Raw genomic sequence first — 20,503 nt, 5'->3', positions numbered from 1 at the left:
TCGATGTCTGGCCACCAGTGAGCCCCAGCCTGCAGGACAGCCGGGGAGACACGGGCCCCGGGTGAGGGACAGACAGTGGCTGTGGAGCCAGCCCCCCAGCACCGGCAGGAGCTCACGGACGCTACCTGAGCCCCACCTGCGCAGGAGAGGGGCACACACCCAGCAGCAGGGAGCAGAAAGCAGAGGCCCCAGAATGAGCTCCAGTCCTTCCTGTGCAGCATTAGGAAAATCAGTCTCTCTCTCTCTCTCTCTGGGCCTCAGTTTCCTTATCTGTAAAAGCAAGCTCCAGCTCCCAAGCTCAGAGCACCCCTGGAGACTCTTCCTACCCGCGGTCTTACCAGCTCTTCGCGGGGAGGGAGGAAGGCAGAAGCTGCCCCTCACCCCCCCCCCCCAGGAGCCCAGGGGGGCCCGCCTTCATGCTCTGGACAGGCCTCTGCCCTGCTTTGCTGGAAAGAGGACTCCATGAGGAGAAAGAAAAGTCCTCCCCCTTCTCCCCCTGCCCAAGGAGGCCCCCCCACGGCCACCCGTGGCCCTGGCCCCTGTGCTCACCTGCCTCCCAGGTGGGGCCGGATTCCAAGTCAGGCAGGCTCTGGCCTGCAGGCCGCCCAGGGCAGTCAGAGCAGAAGCAGCTCTAGAAGGAGGGGTTCCTGCAAATGCCTTGTGAACCAGAGGCCTGAGGTCAATTTTTTTTTTTTTTTTTTTTTTTTTTTTTTTAAGATTCACTTATTTATTGGAGAGAAAAAAGAGCGCATGTGCTCGGGGGAGGCGCAGAGAGAGAGAGTCTAAAGCAGACTCCCCGCTGAACTAGGAGCCCCACACGGGGCTCGATCTCACAACCCTGGGATCGTGACCTGAGCCAAAACCAAGTCCCCCCCAACTGGGCCGCCCAGGCGCCCCTCCCAAGGTCGTTCTGAAAGACGGCCTCTGGGGTGCTGTCCGACCGCGACTGACTGTCCCCCTTGCTGTCCCCCAGGCACCTCGGACTTGAACCCTTTCTCCGACCCCCGCCAGTTTGACCGCTCCTTCCCAGCACTGCAGACGTTCACGGAGAGCCGCTTCCCCGACCCCAGGATGCATTACCCCGGGGCCATGTCGGCAGCCTTCCCCTACAGCGCCACGCCCTCGGGCAGCCTCAGCGTGGCCAGCATGCCCGCCACCAGCCGCTTCCACCACACCTACCTCCCGCCGCCCTACCCGGGGGCCCCGCAGAACCAGAGCGGGCCTTTCCAGACCAACCCGTCCCCCTACCACCTCTACTACGGCGCATCCTCCGGCTCCTACCAGTTCTCCATGGTGGCGGGCAGCAGCAGCGGGGGTGACCGCTCTCCCACCCGCATGCTGGCCTCCTGCACCAGCAGCGCCTCTGTGGCCGCCGGCAACCTCATGAACCCCAGCCTGGGCGGCCAGAGCGACAGCGTGGAGGCGGACGGCAGCCACAGCAACTCGCCCACTGCCCTGAGCACGCCGGGCCGCATGGACGAGGCCGTGTGGCGGCCCTACTGACCACCCGGGTCAAAGCGGACTGCTCCCGATGGAGGCAGGGACCCCACGAACCTTCCCGACAAGTGGCTGGCCCAGCTCTGAGGCTCGGGGCAGGAATGGGACTTATGCTCCAGGTCAATCATGGGCCCAGGGTCCACGAGCCCTGGGGCCCAGAGCTGGGGGATGGCTCTGAGAGCATCTCGTCCAGCCATGTCGTTGTACAGATAGGTAGGGACCTCCCTCAGGACGCTGCCTCTAGCCCAGTCCCTCGTCATCTCATCCCACGTTCCTATGGGAAGGTATCCTCCTGCCACCTCCCCTGGAATGACCTGGCTGTCCCCAGCCATGCCTGGTGCTATCACAGGGCCCAGGTCCCCTGGGGGCAGAAACCATCTCTGTTCCAGAGAGAGGTGGCATTTGCCCACATGGCTTGGCCTCTGACTCACGGGGCCCTGGGAAAACCTCTCCACCCCACCCCCCTTCCTCAGAGACCCTGTATCCCATGGGCCCAATCCTCCCTCAGCATTTATGCTAATTGAATCAGAACTGGAAGGTTTCCCCACCCCTGAGAGGGTTTCCCCTCATCGTATAGATGGGGACGGGACCCATCCGGAGGCCCCAGGAAATCGCTGGCAGAGATGGGATGAGAACACCGCCAAATCAGCTCCCCCCCAGCTCTGCTTCCCTACAGTTTCTAGCAGCTGAAAGCTCCCACCCCGCTCTGCGGGTCCCAGGCCCCAGAGACTAGCCAATGGCAGCAGGTCCCTAAAACCAGGAAAAACACTTGCAGACAGGTCCTCCGTGCACTTTACCAGCCCAAGGCATTCACCCTCTGTTCTCTCGGTGGAGGGCCAGGGATCCCCCTTCCCCCCTAGGCTGGGCTCAGAATTGCCATTTTTGGAAAGAGCACAGGGACCAGAGAGGTCCTAGCAGAAGGCATCGGGGTGAGAGGTCATGGGGTCAGATTTCAGCATCCCTGTCCCACCTTGGTCCAGCCAAGCTGTGCACACCCCCAACCCCCAGCCTTGTGGGCAGGCCTGGCCCGATCTTCCCGCCTCTGACAGCCCTCCATCTTGAACCAGTCTGTCCTCCAAAAGCAGGCTTGAACAAAAACCAGTTTGTAAAGCTGGTTTTAGAATAACAAGCATCAAACATTTTTGAATCCATGGTCTCTTAGAGGTAAAGCCCTATAGGAGCAAACAGCAGCCCCTCTGCCTTCTGAGAGTGTGGCATTCCTAGGCCCTCCGGCATCCCACCAACTCCCACCCGAAGGCCCGCGTTGGTGGGGACCCAAGGGAACCCCAGGTGACGCTAGAACTAACGTCTGCGGCTCTCAGACATTTGCCCAAGAGGAAGCGGAGAGGTGGAGAGCCACGGCCATGGGATGGCGGCACAGAAGGGCTGGCCAGCCTCGGCGCAGCCCCCCTGTACCCAGGGGGGAAGTGTTGCCCCTTTAGTTCGCCGATGGGAAAGCAGGACTTGCCCAGGGGTTCGGGCTGCACAGATGCTCATGTCTGAGTTTGGTTCTAAAAAGGCTAAGTGGAAAAGGACAAGAAAACCCATAAGGGCTAGACTGCGCGTGGTTTTCAGTCACTGTTTCAGCCACATCCTCTGTGGATGTGACAACCCCCCCTCCTTCGTCGTCGTCTCTCTGATAGCTCTCAGCCTGCCGTGCCACCCCCAACCTCTAACAGCAGCCAGATGATACATACAGGATACACAGCTCTGGCAAGTTAGGAAGTCCTTCTGGTGATCTTACTCAAACCCTTCCCGCTGCATTTTCTCTGGTCCTGTCCTCACTGGAAAAAGCAGTCTCCATCTCTTCAAGATAGCTGCTGGGGTGTCCTACTGACTCCCTGCACCCAGGGGGGCTCTCCACCCCTTCTCAGGAAGCAGCTACAAATCCATTACCCTGGTACCTTCCTCACGCCTGTTCTCTGTGGTTGCAGACTGGCCCCCGGCCTGCGTGGGAGGCGCCCTGGGGTTCCCAGTGCCCAGCACTTTGTAGCCCCACTCCCGATTACCAGCCCTTCCTGATAGCCAAGCCCTGGTAGGGGCAGAGACAGGAAACAAACGGATTCTGCCCCCCAACTAAAAGTGATGACAGCCATGCCGAGTCTGTTTCTAAGGCCCAGAGCGAGTACAGACAGCTTGGGCTGCCAGAAATGGGTCCATATTTCCAAGGCTGCTTTACAGTTGTCCTAGGCGAACACACTGATTGAGAAAGCACAAGGAAACAGGGGTTTTGCTACCATGTTACTGTAAGCTCGGTGGTGGTGGGTACAGAGCCTTTGTGACATACCGTCATGTCGAGGTGCTAATACCTGCCACAAACAGCTTCGGTAAAACCGTCCCCGAGCCGGGAAGGGGGGGAGGGCTGGAAACTGCTTTGCACTATGATTTGCTTAGTGTGTTTGTTTGCAATGCACAACTTGCTGTACAGTCAACTGTCTGTCTTCTGTACTATTTAACTGTAAAATGGAATTTTGACTGATTTGTTACGATAATATAACTCCGAGATGTGTTGAAGGGTCCCAATGCCAGACTTCAGGACTGTGTGTGTATGGGGGTGGAAGCGGGGGGGGGGGGGACCTCCCACTGTGGCCAAGGAGGAACAGGGCGGGGCCTGGGGACAGGCGTAGGACTAAACCCACTGCTTGGGAGACCTCCAGCACCTTGGCCTCCCTGCCTCCACCTCCATCCGTAATGACCACGGAGACCGCTCTGGGCAAGTGCGGCCCACAGATCCCTCTCCCGGTGTGCCTGAAACCCCCGAGGAACGTCAGCTCTTCACGGTGCCACCACCCCTCACAAGTGGCCTGTGACTTTTCACAAGGAGACCGAAGGAGCAGTGTACCCCATCTTGTTCCCCAGGCTGGCGGGGGGGGGGGCAGAGGCGGGTGGAGCGCAGCCCCGGGGAGAGCCCCTCTGGGGCCTGTGTTTGCTGGAACAGGGGCAGTTTAGCAGCAATCACAACTACAAAGCAGGCAGCTAGGTCAGCTCCCCCAGTTTGCAGATGAGGCAGTTAAGGTGCAAAGGGGGGGTGTCACCTGGCTTCACATCTCCCCAGAGCTGTTTGTGGCTGTCAGCAGGCGCTGTGCGTGTGACTGCGTGGGGGACATGCCTTGATCCCTGCCAGCAAAGAGACCTGCCCGCCCCCTTGCCTGTCCAGGTGGGACTTGAGGAGGGGAATTTTCATAGAACAGAACTTACTCTCTAATGAAAATACTTCAAAACTAATCCCAAGACTTTGCCCCTTTCCGTTAGGTTGGTCTGCCTGAAACCCAACACCCGACAGGAAGTTTCCATTTCCTCGGCTTAAACCCTTGATCCAGGCCCCTGCCCCCACAGCACCCCTTGGGCCCCGGGGGCGGCAGGTTGTCTCCCAGCAAGCCCCCAGCCACAGCTGCAGAATCTCTGAGTGTGCTCCATCGGGTGGCGTCTGCCAGGGCTGAGCAGGGCTGGTCCTCGACAGGCCAATGCTCTGCTTCCATAGATGCGTTGAGCTGGGGTCCTTTTGTAGGCAACGTGGAGATGAGGAAGGGACGGCAGTTCAAGCCCCTCCCCACCAGCCACACTTCGGTGCCACCGCTGATGGGAGAGGAGCTGTGGCCTCCAGAGGCCCTGACTCAAAGCTCCATCGCCTTCCCCCAGCAGGCACAGACCAGCGCACCCAGCGCATCCGACGGAAGATCTGAGGCGGGAAGAAGTCCTGGGTCTTGGCCCCCCCGGGGGTGGGGGTCCCAGCTTGAGGGCTGTGGGGGCAGCGCTGCAGTAACCACGGTGGCCTGCAGGTGGCAGCAGCCGGGGAGCATGCACGGTCCCTTCAGGGCGGTTATTCCGAGGGACTTCCTAATCTTGGGAGGTTCGTCCTCAGAAGGGCCTGGGAAATGTCTCGGTTGGAAGAAGGACTTGCTTTCCCCCGTTAGCTGTGTGGCAGGGGGTGGTCCCTGTCCCTCTCTGAGCTTCCTTTTCTATTCAAATAGTACCTGAGAGCGCACAGTGTCGGGTACCGGTGAGCCCGGGTGCGAAGTGGAATCACGGGTCCCCCGTCGCTAAAGGCCCTGCTTTGGGAAAGGCTGACGTCCCTAGTTCAGCAGCCCCAGAGCCCTGGAGCCCTGGCCCAGCGCCACCACCTCCCCTGAGCCGCAGTCAGGAGCTCAGGACATGAAGCCCGCCCAGGATGAGAAGCCCCTCGGCCTCCAGAATTCCGTTTTGGAGGCTCCAGGAGTTGCTCTGGGCTGGGCGGTGCCTACAGTCTCACCAGCCCCACGTCCACCCCATGGCCTGTGTGTGGCTGGCCTGGCCACAGGCTGAGAGCGGCGGTGCAGGCCTTGGGGCTCCCAGAGGTGGCCTCCGGGGCACGGGGCTGTGCTTGGCCCCTCCTGAGAGGGCATGTGGCCCCCAGACAGAGCACTGCAGGGTTGCCGGCTACGGGGATGGCTCCGGCTTTCATTCTGAGAGGGACGTCCTGGCTGGGTTTTATGGCCTGAGATCGTGACACATGCCCAAGAGGACAATTGTGAGGGTCTTAGAAGACTCCTGGGGGGCCAGCAGGGGGTATTCTGGGGAGGGGAGGGGGCTGGACGCAGACCCCATAAACACAGGCACCCAGGTCCCCCCCGGCATGGCCCAGGGAGCAGCTCTCGGCCACACCAGACACCAACTCGGCCACGTGAGCAGGGAATGGCACCTCAGTGGGTCGGTTCATTTTGGGGTCGTAAATGAAATGAGCTGTCAAACAAATGGGGGTGGGGGCAGCCAGAGTGAAAGAATGAACTGTTCCTTGCGGAAACCCAGAGTGCCCCCCATTCCTCCCCACGAGGGCCGGGGAGCTGGAAGGGGGAGGGGCCGCACCCCCAACATCCGCATCCACACCTGTGTGGTCCAGCGGCTAGAGGAGCCTGGGGGGCCGGATTCCAGGCTTCCTATTTTTAGTTTTGCAGCTAAACTCGTGCTGTTTTATATATTTATATTCACCCGCAGAGAAAGCCTGCCCTGAGCCCGGCTGGGAGGAAGCCTTCAGGGGAAGGGGAGTGGAGCGGCCCCAGAACCAGTCTGTGGAGCCACCCTTCCTTTGTGCCCACGCCAACCGCTGGAAACAGTTGTGGCCTCGTTGGTGTCCTAATGGGTGGCAGCTGTCTGGGCCGCACCGTCCCACTCTGCTCTTTCGGCCTGATGTCTGCAAGGCCTTGGCCAGGGTTGTTCGCCCATTCGCCAAACGTAGGCCCAAGCCCCACGGTACCACCAGCTGCCAGATAGCAAGAAGAAACAGCAGGTAAGCCCCAGCCATGCTCTTGAGGAGCGCGTAGGGCGGACAGACAGGAAGACAGGTGTGCTAACCAGGGGATCCGTGGTGTGGCTGAGACAAGATGGAAAGACCAGGAAAGGCATCAGGCAGCGACGCGGCCGCTGGGCCTTCTAAGCAGAGGGCGCTGCAGGTGCACAGGCCTGATGGACGGGAGCGTGGCAGAGCCGAAGGTGGAGTAACGGTGGCGACAGGATGGGGAGACAGGTGGGCCCAGGTCATAGGGGCCAGAGGCCAGTCGGAGGGGACTTGGCTCTGCGGGCCCCGGGAGCCACGCTGAGGTGTGGCGGCACATTCGGATGGGTGGGCGTGGGGGGAGAGCGTCGCGGTGGCGTGGAATGTGGGCTGCATGCAGGGCACAGGCCTGCTCCCAGGCTACTGCAGTCGTCCGGGCCAAGGAGGGCAAAGCCTGTGCAAAATGGCGGAGGAGGAGCGAAGCATTCCTAAGGCACTTTGAGCACGGAAGTCACAGGAAGGACCCCAGGCCCCAAACCTCAGCTCTGTTTTTCTGGGTTTCTCAGGGTTTGTAACATCTGATGGAGTCACCGGAGACAAGGTTGCAATAATAGTTTACAATAAGAGTTTTTGTGATTGCCAGTTGTGCAAACACAACAGCCCTGCCCTCTCCCTGACCTCCCACCCCACAGGTTGTCCTGCCTCGTGACAGCCCCCTGACTGCCACACCCCAGGCCACGCACAGCCTCTCAGACCAAAGCGAGCAGGAGTCAGGGTCTCGGCCAGCCACCTCGCTCTCCTCCGTGGCCCAAAGATGTAATTGGTATAAGACCCAGAGTTTGAGGTTCCCAAGTTCTATGTATTAAATTGTAAAATCACATTTTAAAGATTACATTAAATAATGGGGCACCTGGGTGGCAGTTGGTTAAACATCTGACTCTTGGTTTCAGCTCAGGTCATGACCTCAGGGTCGTGAGATCGAGTCCTATGTCGGGCTCTGTGCTGGGTGTGGAACCTGCTTAAGATTCTCTCTCATAGACTATGGACTATGAGAAACAAACTGAGGACTTCAGAGGGGAGGGGGGTGGGGGAATGGGATAGACCGGTGATGGGTAGTAAGGAGGGCACGTATTGCATGGTGCACTGGGTGTTATACACAACTAATGAATCATCGAGCCTTACATCGGAAACCGGGGATGTACTGCATGGTGACTAACATAATATAATAAAAAATCATAAAAAAAAAAAAAAAAGATTCTCTCTCATAAATAAATAAATAAATAAATACTACAGTAAATAATACACAGTCATGGGAGGAAAAGGAGATAATATAGACCACCAGAAAGAACACAAGAAAAATCATCAATAATCCTACCCGGAGATAACCACTGTTAGTATTTTCGGTGTTTTTTTTTTTCCCATCCAGAACTCTGTTTTCTATAAATATATAAATACTTTTCTAAGAATAAACATTTTTCTAGCCAGGTACACACTGTGTCACAGTATATCAATTAATACATTTTAAAGATAGAAATAAAAGTAATCTAGAATGAAATCACTGGAAGGACGGGGTTACAGCTGTTTTCCATATTCTTCTTTATGTTTTTTGGTATTTTCCAAAGTTCTCCAAAATGAGCACATTTGTCAGGGGGATCATATATTAAACTTCTAGACCTTGATAAACACCCAAGCAGAGGAGTTCAAGATTGGGTTTGGACCAATGCTTTTGATATTAGCTGAGGCATCACCTCTTCCAGGGAGCCTTCCTTGATAACCCCGTGCTAGGTTTGGTGCCTTCTCTGTGCATTTATCTTTGAAATAATAATAACAACAACAACAATAGCTAATACTGCCTGCCAGGCACTATTGTAAATATTTTGCCATTTTTAACTGGGCTCTTTGAGGTGTATACTATCACTATCCCCATTTTACAGATGAGGAAACTGAGGACCAAGAACAGAATTCCCTCCCAATCCTAGTAAGGGCAGAGCAATACCCAAAAAGGTTGTTTGCTCCCCATCAGCAGAAGGCATCAGCGACTCAGAGTAAGAACTGACTTCAGGGAAAAGGCACTATTTCCTGCACACCTGAGTTGCCCCGTGGCTCGTACTTGCGTAAAGACCAATCATCAAAGGGAAGAAGAAGGGAAAAAGAAATCATTTTCTAATTTTTGGTTTTTTCTTTTAAAAAGTAGAAGCAGATGGGACACCTGCGTGGCTCAGTCCGTTAAGCATCTGCCTTCAGCTCAGGTCATGATCCCAGGGTCCTGGGGTCGAGCCCCACATCGGGCTCCCTGCTCAGTGGGGAGTCTGCTTCTCCCTCTGCTGTTCTCCCTGCTTCTGCTCTCTCTCTCTCTCTCAAATAAATTTTAAAAAATAAAGCAAAAAGCAGAAGCAGAAAGGATGTGAGGCTTTATGGCCCTTTCTGTGCTTCTAAGGCCCTTTCTGTGTGTCTGCCTTTCTGGGTTGTGATTCTGAGAGTCACGAAGCAGGAAATCGAAAGACGGAAATCCGTGTCTGTGCACCCTCTGGTGACCCCCTCAGTCCATCCTTCCCCATTCCGAGAGGACGCCCCATGAACGAGGCCTCCCCGGAGGCGGGCCGCGGGGCTCACCCCCCCTGGATCCGCACACAGGGGGGCTATCTGCCGCGGTGGCAGTCTCGCCCTGCCTCACACAAGTTCTATTTCTTTTTCCATGAAAACAACTCAGTCCTAAATCACCAACGCCTGAAATTAGAAAAATACGAGGCCCATATTATCATAAAACGATTTTAACACGATGGGGCCCGCCTGGTGGCAGGAGGGGTGGCCAAGAGCTCCATGGCGGCCCCTTCCAGTTGCAGCCCCTGGAAATGCTCAGAGGGACGCGAAATTTGGTTTTCATTAGCAGCGAATGTGAGGAGTTCTGTCGCTCTGAATGGACCTTTGATTCTGGCTGGTGGTGGAATCTTTCCAGGGCCCAGTGAGTTTTGTTTTGTTTTGTGTTTTTTTCATAGAAAATGGGCCAGGCCCTCCTCGCTTATATCTCCCTGGACTACGCGGGGATTGGGCAACACCCCAACCTCTTGACTTCTAAAGTCAACAGCTGGGGCCGGCAAGAGAGGCACCGAGACCATTTGGCTTTATTGACTCTGAGGTTTTATTAAAAATGTTATGTTTCCTTGAGGTCTGCGCCAGACCCAACAAGAAGACCGGCCAGTGAGGGGCTGGCCTGGGCCAAGGGGATTTTCAGCACCTGGGAGACAGCCTACCTTGACCTGCTTTCTCCCGCCCCAGTGACCCCCAGAAATGGCCTTCGCTTTAGATTCTCCGCAGAAAACCCAACTTCTTCCCTTCTGTCCATTTCAAGTGAAAGAACATTGGCCTGCTCTTCAATTCATTCGGTGGGTGTTGGCTCAGCCCCTCTGGGCTGTTGGGTGCCCGAGTCCAGCCCCGCACAGCAGCGGCCCTAGGTGGAGAGGGAGGCCACAGTCGAATCTGTCACCTGATTTCAGATAGTAATAAGGGCTGTAAAAAGTAAAAACAGGAGAGTGCGCGGGAGGAAGACTGGAAGCCGGGAGGCGACGTGAGGTCCAGGAGGGTCCCTCTGAGGAGCGGACAGCACAGGATCTCAGCTGCTGGGCTTGCTGCGGTCTCTCCAGTGGGCAGACCCGCACGGCGGCTGGAATTGGACACACGGCTACTGATTTAACCAGGACTTTCTTCATGACGTCTGGCAGCGGAGAGGAGCCAAGGCTGTTTGCCCTTACAAGGCCGGGCACACCGAACAGCTTCCTGGCCCTGCCCAAGGGCTATGTTAGGGCTTGTTCCCCACCAGACCACAGCCAGGGACTGTCTTAGCTCAGGTTCCCAGAGGCAGATCCGGAGGGAGCGATCTGTGGGCTGTGGGCTTCCAGAAGTGGAATGAGGGAAGGGGCACCGAGCAAGGGGAGAGAGCTGATCGGGGAGGTCTTCGGGCTGGAGACTGGCCTCATGCTGGTCTCACAGGGGCCTTTGGAGCATAAACTGCACCACTGAGGTGCCCGTCCCCACAGAGAGCCAGCCTTTCGGACTCCAGTGTCAGTCAGCCAGACTGTGGCTTGCCTGTCCCCAGGAGAGACGTAACCTCCCTGGTAAGATCCCTACTATTGGGCAGAAAGCAGGTCTCCAGAGAAAGGAGCAGACGTGTGCTGTTAGCAGCTAACACTCGCATGATGTCAACACGATGGACCTGGGTGATGTCTGTGGAATGTCAAGATTACCAAGGACATGGTAGTGGAAGCTTCTGGAAAGTTACTCACATCCCCTTCATGGGCCAGTGTCCCCCTTCCCCTGCTGCTGTGACTCTGGGGAGCAGGGAGTGGCAAGACTATGTGTGCCAGAGGGTAGAAGATAAACCCCATGAAGATTCAGGGGTTCGTCGCGTTGATGAAGATATTAAGGTGCCAGGGGGCTGAGGCGTGCCAAGCTGTCACCCCTAAGACAAAACATATGTGTTGTACCTTTCACCTTCTACCACGAGGTAGGCAAAAAAAGGCCCCCCAAAAGATATGTCCATGTCCTGATCCCTGACACCTGTGGATATTACCTTATTTGGAAAATGGGTCTTTACTTTAAGGATCTCAAGATGAGGATATCATCTTGGGTTCTCTGAGCAGGTCCTAAATCCAATGACAAATGTCCTTATAAGAGATACGCAGAGAACAGGAGGTAGCAATGCGACCACAGAGACAGAGATGGGAGTAAGGAAGCCACAGGCCGATGAATGTCGGGGCCACCAGGGGCTAGAGAAGGCAAAGGATGAATTCTCCTTGGAGCCTTCAGAGGAAACACGGCCCTGCCAACACCCTGATTTTAGGCTTCTGACTCCTAGAACTTGGAGGGAATCTATTGTTCAAAGGCACCCTCTTTGGCCTCTTTGAATTTGGAAGCGGCATATACCACGCCTCAGAATTCTACTCTGACCTATTAGGTGAGCGGAAAGCTAGCAGGTGTTTTTAATTGTGTTAAAATACACGTAACATAAAATTTACCATCTTGACCACTTCAGGTCCACATTGGCTCTCTTAAGTGGCAATAAATATATTCACATTGTCGTGGGACCATCACCACCATTCATCTCCAGAACTCCACATCTTGTCAAAATGAAACTCTATCCCCATGAAACAATATCCTCCCAACTCCTGGCAACCACCATTCTACTTTCTGTCTCTGTGATCTTGATAATTCTAAGTGCCTCATATAAGTGGAATCATACAGCGTGTGTGCTTTTGGGACTGGTTGATTTCACTTAGTTAGCATCGTGTCCTTAAGGTCTGTCCACATTGTAGCATATGACAGGATTTCCTTCTTTTTTAGGGTGAATATTACTCTGTGGTATGGCTACACCACATTTTGTCCATTCATTCATCCACTGATGGGCATGTAGGCTGCTTCCAGGTTCTAGCTCTGGTGAACAACGCTGCTATGAACGCGAACGTCCAACTACCTCTTCAAACCCTGCACTTCATTCTTTGGGGTACATACCTAGAAGGGAGATTGCCAGATTATAGGGCAGTCCTACTTCTAATGTTTTGAGGAGCTGCCATACTGTTTTCCACAGCGGTTTCCCCACTTTACATCCCCAGCAACGGTGCCCAAGGGTTCCAATTTCTCTACAGCTCACTGACATTTGTTAGAGAAAATTATCAGCTTTGAGACAAAGAGAGAGACAGCTCTGCCATGGCCCAAGCTTCGCTGCCCCGCTCTTTACGCCCCACGACCAAGAAGATTCCACAGAACAAGAGAAGGATATTGGGCGAAGTCATTGGCAAACACGGTAGACGTGAGCTAATGCAGACACACCGGGTTGTCAGCAGCAGAAAATGACTCTCCTTTTGGAAAACAGTGTTTGGCCCGCTACTGGATCCTGAGAGAGACTGAGTGCTGGACACGAAGCAACTCTACTACCCGAGCTTCCACAGTGAGCTGGGAATGATCAGATCCACCAGGTCACAATAGTAGGAGGGCCTAGCAGCAACCCCATGGAGAACAGACATGGTATACTACTTGGAATCGGGGCTGGGCAGATCCGGAGGATCCAAGTAGGTGAAGAGGGGTGTCAGACCCCCTCCCCGTGTTACCTGCTTCTGTCGTCCCTATCTCTATCCCTAGACACACCTGTGGCCTCACGGTCACAGTTCCCTACAGTAAACTGTCAGAGGAGCAAAGGACGCAGGTTTGGTTCGTGGGCTGGGACACAGGGCTATGAACCGTACATCTGGTCACCCCCTTCATATGGAGGAAGAAGTGCTACATGTCAGCGCTAACTCCCAGGCTCAGGTACAGGCCGTTAGAAGCAGAGCCACACAGATGGCCCTCAGGATTGGAGTGTCAGGGGCGCCTGGGTGGCACAGTGGTTAAGCGTCTGCCTTCGGCTCAGGGCATGATCCTGGCATTATGGGATCGAGCCCCACATCAGGCTCCTCCGCTGTGAGCCTGCTTCTTCCTCTCCCACTCCCCCTGCTTGTGTTCCCTCTCTCGCTGGCTGTCTCTATCTCTGTTGAATAAATAAATAAAATCTTAAAGAAAAGAAAAAAAAAGAAATGGAGTGTCAGCTACAGTCTTTTCCCAGTTACACCCTCAGCATTGCCTGGTGCAGTGGATTGCATAGTGTCCCCTCCAAAATTCACATCCTTCCTGGAACCTCAGAATGCTTTATCTGGAAATGGGATCACTAGAGATGTAATTAGTTAAGATTAAGTCATACTGGAGTCAGGCAGGCTTTTAATCCAATGGTGTCCTTCTAAGAGGAGAAGAGACACAGAGACAGAGATACAGGGAGAAGGCCAGAGACTGGAGTGATGTTCTACAAGTCAAGGGACACCAAGGATTGCCAGCCGCCATCAGGAGCCAAGAGAAAGACATGGAACAGACTTTCCCTCAGAGCCTCCAGAAGGAACCAACTCCGAGGACACTTCAATCTTGGACTTCCAGTCTTCAATCTGTGAGAGAATACATTTCTGGTATTTTATGCCATCCAGTGTGTGGCATTTTGTTGTGATAGTCCTAGAAAATGAATACACGTGGGGTCATCTGGGTGATGGAAGATGGGCAACACATGGAGCCACTCAGCTTGGGCAGGGAGGCCAGAAGGCCCGCACTGTCATCTTTTGGCCAGAGAGACTTGGAAAGGTACGTATGCTCCAAAAGCAAAATAAGAAAAGGAAAAACCACACACTTCCACCAACTTTCAGGAGGTGAGGACTGCCACCCCACTCAATGGGAACTTGGGTCCAGGCTGTGGACAGAAGTGTCATTAGTCCAGGCAAGAAAACATATCCAAATGCTCTTGAGGTCGTTTTTGGAGCTGCACTTGGCCAGATGGGAGAGGTGCTGGGCCTGGCAGCTGGACCAAGGTCCAGTGAGGGGAAGAGGAGGGAGCAGCTGGGTACTGGGTGAGCGAATGAGGGAGATCACGCTCCTTTGCTCCCAGAGATCCATTGCTCATCGATGCAGGTCACAGAAAAGCACAGTGGGGAAACCTGGCTGGGGTCTTGCTGAGTTGCCCGTATGGAGAGGAGACCAGTGGTCACAGCACCTCAGTCTTGGCATCTTTTGGTGAACAGAGCATGTTTTCAGGACAGAGGAAATCCTTAAGGAGCAAGAATCCATTAGAAACAGCATCTCATTCAAGTACCACCTTCTCAATTTTTGCCATATCTGGCACATATCAACTACACTAGTATTTTACTTGGCATTTTTCTTTAAAACATTGCCTCTTTCAAGTCTTTTCAACAAATGGTGCTGGGACAATTGGACATCCACATGCAAAAAAATGAATTTCGACCCCTACCTCACACCATATACAAAAATCAACTCAAAATGTATCAAAGACCTAAATGTAAACACTGAAGCAATAAAATTCTCAGAAGAAAACAAAGGGCTTGGGGCACCTGGGTGGCTCAGTCGGTTGAGAACCCAACCCTTGATTTCTGCTCAGGTCATGATCTCAGGGTCATGGGATCAAGCCCTGTGTTGGGCTCCACGCTCAGCACAGAATCTGCTTGTCCCTCTCACTCTGCTCCTCCCCCCACTCACGTTCTCTCTCTCTCTCAAATAAACAAATAAATAAATAAAATCTTTTAAAAAAGAAAAAAGAAAACATAGGGGTTAAATCTTCATGAACTTGAATTCTTAGATAGGACACAAAAGCTCAAACAACAAAAGAAACGATAGATAAATTGGACTTCATCTACATAAAAAAAATTGTGCAGTGAAAGACGCTATTGACAGAGTCCAAAGACAATCTACAGAATGGGAGACAACAGCTGCCAATCATATATTCATATATCTGATATACAGGATTAATATCCAGACTATACAGAGAACGCCTAAGCTCAACAACAGAAAGGTAAAAACTCAATTCAAAAATAAACAAAGGATTTAAATAGACATCTCTCCAAAGATGATAGCAAATGGCCAGCAAGCACGTGAAAATGCTCAACACGACTAACTATGAGGGAAATGCAAATCCGAAGTGCAATGAGATATCACTTCACATCCACTAGGATGCCTATAATTAAAGGGGATAAAATAAGGAAGTAGCAAGTGTTGGCAAGGATGGGAAGGGATTAGAGCCTTCATACATGGCTGGTGGGAAATTAAAATGGTGCAGCCACTTTGGAGAACAGTCTGCCAGTTCCTCAAAGAGTTATACACGGAGTTACCGTATGACCCAGCAATTCTGATCCTAGATATATACCCAAAAGAATTGAAAATCGGTGTTCAAACAAGTACTTGTACACAAATATTCCCAGGAGCACTCTTCGCAACAGCCACAAGGTGAAAGCAACCCAAGGCCCCCAATGGGTGAATGGGGAAACAAAATGTGGTCTAGCCATACAATGGAATATTACTCAGCCACAAAAAGGAATGGAGGACTGACACCTGCCACAACATGGATAAACCTTGCAAACATTATGCTCAGTGAAAACAAAAGACCACAAATTATACGATTCCATGTCGATGAAATGCCCAGAATAGGCAAATCCATAGAGACGGAGAGGAGATGAGAGGTTGCCAGGGGCGGGGGGAGGGCGGATGCACACAGTGACTGCTGAAAGGTATGTTTCTTTGGGGGCAATGAACATATCTCGGAATTAGTGGTAATGGTCGCATAACCTCATGACTATACTAAAAACAACTGAATTGTACACTTTATAAAAGGGTTAATTGTAGGGTATAGGAATGATACCTTTTTTTAAAAAAAAAAAAATGTGTTCCAGTCTGGACACACCAGGGACCAACTGGCATGACTGAGGCTTTTGCTCTTTATGATACCAGTTCCTACCTCACAGGACTGGCGGGCAGAATCACGAGCTCATGCTGTGATTTGCAAATATTAGCTTTCAAGCAGAATCTTCTGGAGAACTTGTCAAGAGACAAACTGCTGGCCACATCCCCAGGGTTTCAGATTCAGCAGAAGCCCAAGAATTTGCATTTCTGACGAGTTCCAGAGGGATGCTGACACTGCTGGTCTGAAGACCACACTTTGAGAAGCACTGAATGGATTCATGCAACGTGCTCTGGGTCCAGCCCCAGAGCGAGGACTCAAATACCACGTGAGTCCTGATGGCTCCGAAGGGGTCACGTAAGTCATGTTCTCAACCCCCCAGAGCTCCTACAAAGCCATTTTGCGTGGTCATCTCAGATGCTCCTCTGGATTGGACAGAGAGGCGGCTTTCTCCAGGGCAGTGAGACAGGCAGGCTTCAGAATGAAGTCTCTCCACCCTTGGTCTGTCATCTGCTCGTTCATCCAAATAGATCCCGGACACTTGCCCAGTGTCAGGGGCATGCTGGGCTCTGAGCAAACACAAGGGTGATCAAAAGCCAGTCGCAGAAGGTCAAGGCCAGGTGGAGAAGACGAGGGTGACCCTGCAAGGGTCATCACAGGGGCGTGTCCGAGGTGCAACCCCGTAAGGGACACTGAGCAATCCCCAGAGACACCAGAAGCAGGCAGGTGGCAAAGCCGAGATTTCCTGCAGGGTTCTGGCTCTCCTTCCAGCCCGGGGCCAGAGGCGGTAATAGCTGGCTGACCACAGAGAAGCGGGCAGACCCCGCTCGGCCAGGAGCAGGGGACCCCGTGAGATCGCTGGCCGCGAGGGAACACAGGCATCTCTTTACAGGCTCAAGCACCAAGACACGCTGCTTCTCAAAAGAAACCGTAAAGGAAGACACTCAAAAGGGTAATAGTGCTCTGTGTTTCAGCGGTTCCAAGAGGCGCCATTTTTCACATTTTACCATCTCTGAAAACTGGGGTGTGCCTTACCGTAGCGGTTGGCCAGGGGCCCCGGAGGGAGTTCTCAAGCCCAGCATCTCTCTAGTATGGGTTTCTGTGGCTTGGAAAACAGTCCTGGAGACAATACAGGAGTATTCTTCTTCGCCTCCAGGAACCAGATGGCTGTGGGTACAGGGCAAGCAGACGTGTTCAGCAGCATTCTTCCTGTGGGAGTGGAAAGTGGGGAGCGCTAATGGAAAGTGGGGAGCGCTGCATGATGGAGAGCCGGTCGGGGGCCCGGCGCCAGGGGCCATCAGTCCACCTATGGATTCTTGGAAGAAACGAGCTTCCTAATGGTTAGCTTGTGGCAGAGGGGCTAGGGAGAGCATAAAGTTAGCCTTCTAGGAGTGCTAGAAATCTCTCTCCTAAACCCGCTGGTAGCTCGATACTGTGCCGGTAAACTGGTCCCTGAGCAAGGAAGAAAAGCCCGGAATTGTAGCATTTGCCAGTTTCCATGGCGTAAATATTCCCATGATGGCTGATTTTGAACAATAAACAGTTTAAAAGCTGGTTTGCAAAATTCCTAAATATTGAACAATCAGCCCACCACTGATCCCATGTATATACTTACATGGATGAAAACTCATCAGATATACGTATGATTGGTGCACTTTATTATATGTAAGCTTTTGCTGAATAAAATGTGCTTAAAAACTGAAAGAGAGAGAAGTCACCAACACTTGCTGACACAGAGGACCATATTGTTTGAAAAACACAGGTACAGGCGCCTGGGTGGCTCAGTCAGTTATGTGTCTGCCTTCAGCTCAGGTCATGGTCCCAGGGTCCTGGGTTCAAGCCCCACGTTGGGCTCCCTGCTCCACGGGGAGCCTGCTTCTCCCTCACTCTCTGCCTGCCGCTCCCCCTGCTTGTGCTCTCTCTTTCTGTCAAATAAATAAATAAAATCTTAAAAAAAAAAAACCACTCAGATGTGGGTCACTGACAGAGTCAGATTTTGAATGTGACAAAGTTTATTTTCATGTAAATTTCATATCATTTTATTTTCATATAGATGTTCCTTTTATGTATGTAAAGAGGGATATATGTATGTTATGCGCTTGAGCCTAAAGGAGCTCTTTTATTAAGCGTGAGATAAAAAAAACTTCTAAGGGATAGAAAGTATTGTCTTAGTCTGATTGACAGCATTTTTACTTCCTATGGCTTATAAAATAGCGGTGGGGCAGAATGCAAGGATGTCGTAGCTTTGTTGACATATAGCGAGGCATTTTTGCTCCATTTTACAGCTGTTCTCAGGAGTTGGTGAGAACACTAGCTCAGGAATTAAGAGCTGGGTTCTGGGTCTGGATTTGCTGCTGTGTGACCTTGGGCAAGTCAGCTATCCTCTCTGCGCTTCAAGTCCCCTACTTCCAGAATAGGAATAATAAGGCTACCTGCCTCCCACAGCTACGTGCGTGGTGTAGCACCGTGCTTCAGGGACGCGTGCGAAGAGCTCAGCCAAGGGCTGCAAACTGTTGTCGCGGTCGTTTCTTAGACTGTCTGAACCCTCCTCTGTTAAATAAGCCCCGTCCTGCGTTTGCGGGGAGGATCCATGAGCTAATATGTATAAAGCAGGCTCTGCAAACTGGGACATGCTGCGCTCCCACAAAGGGCCGTGAAGAACGGTCTGAAGATGGTGAGCAACAGACATGGGAAACACGTCGGGACCCCGAAACCATGACGGGCCAGGGCGCCCAAGGAAAAGAGCCGAAAAGGGAACCAGGAGAACAGTGCCTCAAGGCTCCAACCCCACTTCCACACATGGAAACATCTGTCAACCTGTGGTCAGAGCCGCCGTCCCAGCCTGGCCGCTGGGTCATTTCAGAATGGAGAAGTGGCCCTGGGAACGGCATCCTCGTCTGTAAGGGGCTGACGTAGGGGCTGGGACGGAGGGGGGAGGGCGAGGAGCCAGAAGCTGAACCGAAAACGTCCCAGGGAGGCCGTCATACCCCCTGCCCAGCTGTGCTGTGACAAGACCACGTGGCCCACGGTTAAGGGACGTGGGCTTCCCAGCCAGAGGAAGCTGGGTTCCCATCCCAGCTCAAAACAGATCCTCCGGCTGAAAACAGGGGATTAATCGTAGCTGCTTTCAGGGTCATTGGGAGGGTTCGGTTAGACCATGTACCCAAAGCACTGGTAGGCTCGGCACCCTGGCGTTGTCTCTGTAACACAATGCCACCCAAGGCCACCGGGCTCCGTGCCCCCCGCGAATCAGGGGGGCCGACCACGGAAATCCACGTGTACCATGACGTGGTTAGTGCTGAACAGAGAACAGAGTATGAAGTGCTGCAAAAGGGCACAGGGCGTGCCGGCAGGTTCCTGGAAGAGCTCCCTCGCATCAGATGCGGACCTGAGCCAAGCAGTGGGGGGGGGGGGTGGGATGGGCATTCCTGGCAGCTAGGAGACTGTGAGCACAGCCAGGAGGCTTGAGGCAGCCAATGGTCCCACTACACAAAGGGCTGGAGCTCCGAAGACAGATCCCTTGGTTTCAGTGGGGAGTCACAGGGAAATCTCTTCCTTATTTTAAGCCTTATTCATTACTCAGCTAGTAACGAAATGGGCTGTCGCCGTTCCTTCCAGAGTTAGAGAGTGAGCTCCCCGACCCCCGAAGCATTTAAGGACTAGTCATCACGGGGCCAGTCCCAGGCCTCTCGCCTCAAACACCTTCCTTCCTGTATTGCGCGGGGCCGGTGTCTGTGGGCTGCATGTCCCAGACTCCCTTGCCAGTGGGTTTCCAGCTGGGTTCTGGCCAGGCGAGGCACAGTCTGGGGAGACTGAGGGGGGGATGAAGAGAGAGAAGCTGGACTCTTTCTCCCCCAGTGAGATCGCCAGCAGCAGCTGCCTCTCCGCCATGGTCCAGCTCCCCGCCCCCACAAGGCTCCAGCTGGCACCAGGCAGCCCGGGGTTCCGGGCTCTGCTGACCCCATCACCTGCCCTGCTCCCTCCATCCCCAGGGCAGTGGCAGTTTCCCACACCAGCTAATCTCTGGGCTGACTCATCATCCCCTCTGCGACTCTCAGCTCTCCCATAACCTGTGTAAGTAACTCCCCGCATTAAGTCTCTCTGTCTGAAATACCTAGAGTGCTTCTGTTTCTTGGTTGGACCCTAAGTAACGGAAGACCCTCCTGCGGTCGTGTGACAGGACTTCAAGTCATAGACAGGAGGCTGATCCAGAAGGTCCTTTGAGACTCTCACCCAGGCATCCATGGTCCCCATCGTATCCCAGCACCACTTCTCTCTGAGGGGCCACAGGCAGGCCAGCCCCAAACAGACAGGTCCTGGAACAGAAACCAAACCTCCAGCCCCAACCCCAGACACCGGAAAAGTCCAAGAGTCCTTCCGTGGTTACCCAGAGCAGAGAGAGTCCGTTCCAGATCACAGGGAAGAATTGAACAGAGAGCTAGAGAAGAGCCCTGTCGCCCCAGTTTTACAGACGGGGTCCTGCTTGAAAGGCAGGCAAGGTCTCC

At 53.5% G+C, this 20,503-nt stretch overlaps 1 protein-coding gene across 1 annotated transcript in view; it reads left to right on the top strand.

The window, feature by feature from the left end:
• Positions 1-4,017, top strand: part of RUNX3 (RUNX family transcription factor 3) — a 28,964-nt gene extending 24,947 nt beyond the window's left edge. Inside the window, exon 5 of the mRNA XM_026517019.4 lies at positions 974-4,017. Within this exon, the coding sequence (XP_026372804.3) occupies positions 974-1,503 (530 nt within the window). The 3' untranslated portion in view covers positions 1,504-4,017. The remainder of the gene's footprint in view (positions 1-973) is intronic.
• The last annotated feature ends 16,486 nt before the right edge of the window (positions 4,018-20,503 follow it).

The sequence above is a fragment of the Ursus arctos genome, unplaced genomic scaffold, assembly GCF_023065955.2.
Source record: "Ursus arctos isolate Adak ecotype North America unplaced genomic scaffold, UrsArc2.0 scaffold_32, whole genome shotgun sequence".
In the NCBI taxonomy this organism is placed as follows: Eukaryota; Metazoa; Chordata; class Mammalia; order Carnivora; family Ursidae; genus Ursus; species Ursus arctos.
This window is presented reverse-complemented; position numbering and strand designations above follow the sequence as displayed.